Below are 6,800 nucleotides of genomic sequence, written 5' to 3' on the forward strand. Positions count from 1 at the left end.
AGCTGGGGAGTTCAAGTGTGTAAAGGGTGGTGTGGGTCTCAGGTCAAGGGTGGTGACTGCCCATTTCTCTTTGGACAATAACCCAAACTGACAAGGCAGGGACCCGAGTGCCTTTCTCCTGCTCTCTGCCTCCTTCAGCCGCCCTTCTCTGCCGCCCGCACAGTAAACATGCTACACGGTGCGCAGGTAACCCCCTCGCCCGCTGGCTCTTTACGAGCTGAGAGCGGTTAAACACGCTCTTCGATGTCGTTTTGAAAATGCTATTTTAGGGGCGCCTGGGTGGCTTAGTCGGTTAAGCGTCCGACTTTCGCTTAGGTCATGATCTTAGGTCATGATCTCCCGGTTCGTGGGTTCGAGCCCCGCGTCGGGCTCTGTGCTGACTGCCAGCTCAGAGCCTGGAGCCTGTTTCAGAGTCTGTGTCTCCCTCTCTGACCCTTCCCTACTCACACTGTCTCTCTCTCTCGCCTAGAAATAAATAAAACATTTAAAAAAAAAACCTCTAGGTCCTTTAAAAAAAAAAAGAAAATGCTATTTTACATCATCGACAATTTTGTTGCATCTTTTAATGAATCAGATGATTGCTCATGCCTGTGCTTCTCCCACCCGTCTGGTACTTTTCTTTTTCCTGCTTCTGCCTTCTCTCCCTGCCTTAGAGGGGCCGAGGGACACGAGCAGAGGCATCAGGGGCTGTGGCGTCGTCCCAGCTCTGCCCCCACCAGCGAAGTGATCTGTGGCAAGACACGTGCTTCCTGAGGTGCTTTCCTCCCACGTCCTTTGGGAGTTTCTGGGGCGGTGGTGTTCACGTTCAGGATCATGACATCAGCCAGGGCCGTGTGATTGACTTTCTCCATTAGTGGGACACGGGAGCACAGTGGCAGCCCCGCAGACCTGGGGGTGCATCACGGGTGCATGTGGGCGCCAGGACGTGGTGCAGGGCATCAGGGCAGAGCTGAGGGCACAGGCAGAAAGTGCTGAACACGATGAGCCTCCGACACTAACAGGGCGCACACGGGTTCCCATGTAACATGTTTCCGTCGACAGCCACAAGATATTCTGTCAGATTGTGTATGCCGGGCAGGGGGGCGGGGGTGAGGTCTCATTCAAGGGCACAGAGATCCAGTGCTCAGGCGCCACTGGCCACAGAAATCGGTGAAGGCTCCAAATGTGGGTCCCCACCTTTGGAGTCCTCTTTGACCCCCTCCCTTTCCCTCACAGCTCAACAACACTCCATAAGGAAATTGTGTTGGTATTGTCTTCAAAACGCCTCCCAAGCCTCACCCCTCCACACCTCCTCCACTGCTACTGCCTGGGGCCTAAGTTGCCATCACCTCCACTTGGATTCCTGCCTGGCCTCCACGCCTCCACCCCTGCCCCCTTCCAGTCTGTTCTCCACCTCGCAGCCAGAGCGATGCAGTTGAAATAGAAGTCAGACCATGTCTGTCCTCGCTCCACACCCTTCACAGCTCTCCTCTTGCGCAGAGTCACATCCAAAGTCCTTCGCAGGCTCTAGAAGCCTTCAGAGCACAGCCCCACATTCTTTTGACCTCCGTCCCGGCCACCCTGGCCTCCCTCTCTTCTTCAAAAGGGCTCCTGCCTCCAGGCCTTGGGCACTGGCTGTCCCTTCTCCCTGCTGGCCTGGACTAGCCTGGACTCAAACGCCACCTGCCCGGCATTCTGTGCCCCTTTCCTGGCTCTACCTCTCCTTTCTTCCACCCTCCTCATCGGGCGTCTGATGCAGGGCGTAATTAACATGCTGGCTGTCTGGGCTGAGATCTCGGCAGGTTTGTTTACTGATGTTATCGCGAAGGCTTAGAACAGTGTGTAGCACAGAGCAGACACGCAATAAATATTTGTTGCAAGTATGAATGAATGGACAAGCGAGGGAGCAGCATTGGTGGGCAGCCCTGCAGCCACCCTTGGGTCCCCAGTTCTCTGTCCCCATCTCCAAATGGCCCCAAAGGATGTAAAGTCCCAATGACATCTGCCCCTCCAGATCTCATTGCAACTCTTAGTTCCCCAGCAGGTGCCTAAGAATCAGTCCCGCTCACGCATCCCCTTTCCCATCGTGGCCAAAGCAGCACCCACTCACCATTACTTTCTCACGGGCAGACAGGGTCTCCGAGGCAGGGTTCACATCCCACCTCTTCCTACTGGAGAGGCCCCGGGTTCCCTGCCTCCTCCTCACCACCTCCACACATAACTGCCAGACGTCAGCTTTGTTATTTAAACGTTCTGATACTGTTTTCTCACCAACAAATGGAGATACACTACTCACCTCCTAGTGTGGTATAAGGATTAAAGGACTTTGGAAAAGAGAGGGGCCTCAGTGGCTCAGTCGGTTAAGCGTCCGACTTAGGCTCAGGTCATGATCTCATGGTTCATGAGTTCGAGCCCTGTGTTGGGCTCTGTGCTGTCAGCTCAGAGCCTGGAGCCTGCTTTGGATTCTGTCTCCCTCTCTCTCTGTCCCTCCCCCATTCACACTCTGTCTCTCTCTCTCTCACATTGTACGTGCTCCACAAACGAGCTACTATTACTCTTACTTCTACCCTTACAAGCCATGAGGATGACGTGAGGAGACAGGGGAGGGCCTGGCACCCAGCAGGGCCCAGGAATCGAGAACCCTTCTCTTCCTGCTTGTAGCATCTGATAGCTCTTAAGGCAATTCTGTCATCTTATGTAGTCTTAAACATGCATTTCTTCCGGGCATCTTTCTTCTCCCTCTCTACCTCCAGTCCCTAATTCAACCTTCCTGAGCTTCATAAGCTTCCTGAGGGCAGGGCAGTGCCCTAGCCCAGACCCCACCCTCAGTAAGCACTCAAGCACACTGAACTGGGTCCCACTTTGCTGCTGCTGGTTTAGGGAGGCCACCGAACCATTGTGTCCTGGTCTGAGGGTCCCAGAACTTAGAACCTGGAGGCAGATGCTTGTCCTTACTGTACTCTTCTCTCCAGCTCACATCTGAGCTTGCTGGAGTCCTTAGTTCACGCAAGGAAGACACGTTGTAATGGGCCCAACTGTGCAACAGTGTGGGTCCTGGAGGGCAGGTGAAGAGATGTTTCAAATACTAAGGAAATCGGTGCCGGGTTAGGAGATGGGCAGCCTTCCAATGCTGGGGAGTCAGGGCAGGGTGAGTCCACTCTTCCTCTTGCCCTCCCCAGCCCTGATCATCCAGCCCATTGTGGCTAGAACAATTGCTGGTTCCTTTGGCTCAGGAAGGTGCCCCATGGACCTGTTTTTCTCCCTGAGAGTGACACCTTAGGCACACACATGCTGGCGTTGCCAGGGCATGTTGGTGACGTGACCCTGGGATAATGGCTTCACACCTGTCTCTTCACCCACGCCACTTTCTAGCCTGGGAACGGCTCAAAGCCTCCAGGCTGTGTGTCTAAGATAGAGAGGGCTCATGTGACCGCGCCTTGGAAAATCAAGTGTGTCTGGCTTGGGTTTCTAGCATATAACCTTGAGAATCCTAGGAGGCCATTGGGTTCAATCTCTTCACTTTATAGATTGGAAACTGGGGCCTGGGGGAGAAGGCGCTTGCCCAGGCCGAGTTCAGACAAAGGCCCAGTCTTCTGACCACAGCAAAGAGCCCATGACCACTCAGGGCCCAGGAGGAGCCACAGCAGTACAGGCTGCTGCCTGAGTCACCTTTACGCAGCACCCAGAACAGTGTGGATCCCAGACACGTCCCAGGATGCATCTCCGTTTTACAGGCGAGGGGGTGAGCGCCCATAGCTCGGTCACCATTCCTGATTTCCTTGAACCTTCATTACACCTTGTTACAGGCCAGCGGGCAGGACCGTGGAAGGGGTGGGGGGCACTGCCCTCGGTAACTTCAGTTGGTGGCCCGGATGTTTCCCAGGGCGGCCGCCTGGTGGCCAGGGGCGTAACTAAACACTCGAGGCGCGGGCCCGTAGCAGGCGGGAGCGCGCTGGCGCCAGGCAGGGCGCGTGCGCCGCAGTCCCGGACTCCCATTGGCTCCGAGGGTTGGGAGGCGGGGCCATGCGCGTCGCGCTTCCTCCGCCCCAGCTTCCGTGTCGCCGCCCGGGTAGGCGCAGCCCCAGCGGGTGCCGGAGTCCTAGCCAGCTGCGGAGTGGGGGTCGGAGTTAGACCAGGAGCCTGGGCTGAAGAGGCGGGCACGGACTCTCTGCGAGGTGAGAGCGCGGCGACGCCCTACGCGGGTCCCCGCCCGGGATGGGGGCCACCGTGCCCTGCCTGGGCATCCCGGCGAGTCGAGCTTCGACCCCACACCTGACCACCGCCACCCTGACCACCAGCCTCGAGCTTGAGTTGGCTGAAGACGCGCTGGTCTGCACCGCAGTGCCCCCAGCCAACGCTGTTCACTTGTGCAGATCAGCCCGGGTCTCCGATCCTCCTCAATGAGAGTTTGAAGGGTTCCCCAACCCCCTCATCCCTGGACACCCCACCCCACGGTAGCCGTTCTTTCTCTTTCCTTGTGTAGATGGACGGGACAGAAGATAATGCTGGGCAACCGGGCCCCGCTGAGCGGTCCCATCGAAGCAGCGTGTCCTCCGTGGGAGCCCGAGGTGGGTCCCTGTCCCCATCACCTATTCCCCATACCCAACTTGTGCTTCACTCCTGGGGAAGTGGCCCTGGCTTGTCATCTCTTTCATTGAAGAGAATCTTATCTATTAATTAACAAATAAGATCTGTGGAGGTACAAAAAGTGACAGAAGACAGTCAGAGGACCTGGGCTCTGTCACTAGGCTGTTGGCCAAGTTGGGCACTGCTCTTGAATTTCCCTTTCTTCATTTGTAAAATGAACCTATCTTCCATAGCTGTGAAACTGAAGTGAAATCTCAGGATGAAAGTGACACCTTGACTTTGATTTCTTTCTAACAAACAGCAGTTTGAAAAGCAGGGATCATTATCTTCATTTTATAAGGAAGGAAATTGGGCCCTAGAGAGGTTAAGTCACTGGGTACTGGAACCTGCATTGACTCTGTTTTCCCTACTTGAAAAGTGAGTCTGAATCACAGCCTCCTGGAGATGATTTTATGGTCTGTCAAGAAAGTAGCCGTTACGGGCAGCACAGACTAGAGATCCAAAATGCACGTTCACGTGTGTTGACGATAAACTACGCCTTTGCCTTTCATAGGGTTTGCCCCCCTGGATTCACAGCCTCTCTTTGAGAGAGAGGTGTTAGCCCTGCTTTAATGAAGCGAGTCACACTCACACCTGCTGGAGCCAGCCCGCCAGTCAGGACCCCGGCTGGACTGGAGCCCTGGTATATGGGCCTCCAAGCTCAGTGGTCCTTCACTGTCTGAAGTTCCAGGGACGGGGATTGAATCTGGCTCCTCCTCTAAGGGCCTCCCTTCGGCACCAGGCTCCAAATAAGAATCCTACCAGCTGTCACAAGTGAACACACACCTTCTTAGCTTGTATTGCTCCTGGCCTGGTCAGACTGTCCTGAAAGGCCATGGTATTGAGTCCTGAGGCTTGAAGAATCCTATGGAAGCTGAGCCCTGGAACTTGCTTTACCCTGGGTGGCCTTAGGAATCCCCTGTTCTATCTTAGCCCGGGGCAGAGAGAGACAGCTGCTTGCCTGAGGATAGCAGCGGGTTGCCAGGTCTCCTCTCTCCCCGCCTGATGCACTGACTTCCTATCATCTCAGGATGGGCTCGGCCTGTCTCTGCTCTCATTCCTCACCTGTGGAATGTTCTCCATCAAGGACGAAGCCCAGCAGAGTCCTTGGGGCTGCCAGGAGAGTGTGTGGGGATTTGAAGCTTTGGGAGTTAGGGTGGGGCTGGGCTGGTCCCTGGGCCAGAGTTGCTGGGCTTCTGGGTGGCTCGAGGGTCTCAAGCCTTGTAACAGCACTCTTCACAGGGTCCTTTGAGGATGCTGCGGCTCTGCCTCCAGAGGGTAGAGGCACTCTAAGGGATGTGGGGGGGACAGGTAGAGGGTTCCTGGTCAGCGCATCTGTGCCCAGGTAGCAGGCCTGGCTGACCCTGCCCATCTCCGTTGCTGCAGCAGCTGACGTGCTGGTGTACCTGGCAGATGACACGGTGGTGCCCCTGGCCGTGGAGAACCTGCCCTCGCTTACTGCCCACGAGCTGCACCGGGCCGTCCGTGAGGTCCTGCAGCTCCCGGACATCGCCCTGGAGGCCTTCGCACTCTGGCTTGTCTCTCCTCTGCTGGGTAAGGCTTGGCACTCAAGCTCAGGCTGGAGGGTCGGAAGGGTGATGCCCAGTAGGGAGGGGACAGCTTCCGGAACCTCTGGCCACAGGCGTCAGGAGAAGGCGGGACCTATGTATGTCCTGGGGCTGTCCCCCGCGTTTAGGACAGCTGGCTCCTCTGCCCCCACGTTCTCTCTGCTGGTGGCAGAGGAGGGGTCAAACCTGGCCCTCAGCCTCGCTGGTGCTGGACCTGGGGCTGAGGAGGCACAGGACTGGGGGACAGGGAGGGAAGCGTGTGGCCCATGCCACAGCCTGAGCTGGCCATCCTCATGGCCCAGCGCTGTCTTACAGATGAAGGTGAGGCTGGGAGTGGTGGGTTCAGTGACTGGTAGGACCCAGATCGGACTGGAAGCTTGGGCGGGACCCCCTCAGCCAGCCTCTTCGAACTGCATCCTGCTTCCGGGGGGTGGGGGGGGCAGGGAGGAAGTTGGGCCAAGGAAGCAGCCACCCCCGGCGGTGGGGTGGGCAGGACAAGTGGGAACCTGACTGTTCTGCATGGGGGCATCCAGATCGGCTTGTTTTCTGGTCCGTGACCACCTGTGTCCAGTCCTTTCAGGCTGAGATCCCAAGGCAGGGATGGAGCAGGAGGGGGGGGCGGCGGGG

The 6,800-nt window shown here is 56.9% G+C and overlaps 1 protein-coding gene across 1 annotated transcript in view; it reads left to right on the plus strand.

The window, feature by feature from the left end:
* The first annotated feature begins 4,048 nt into the window (after positions 1-4,048).
* The window catches only part of FRMD8 (FERM domain containing 8), a 20,695-nt gene continuing 17,943 nt past the window's right edge, over positions 4,049-6,800 (plus strand). Inside the window, exons 1-3 of the mRNA XM_077759781.1 lie at positions 4,049-4,154; positions 4,463-4,547; positions 5,992-6,159. Coding sequence (XP_077615907.1) covers positions 4,463-4,547; positions 5,992-6,159 — 253 coding nt within the window. The 5' untranslated portion in view covers positions 4,049-4,154. The remainder of the gene's footprint in view (positions 4,155-4,462; positions 4,548-5,991; positions 6,160-6,800) is intronic.

Source organism: Crocuta crocuta, unplaced genomic scaffold (assembly GCF_008692635.1).
Source record: "Crocuta crocuta isolate KB4526 unplaced genomic scaffold, BGI_CrCroc_1.0 scaffold53, whole genome shotgun sequence".
Classification (NCBI taxonomy): domain Eukaryota; kingdom Metazoa; phylum Chordata; class Mammalia; order Carnivora; family Hyaenidae; genus Crocuta; species Crocuta crocuta.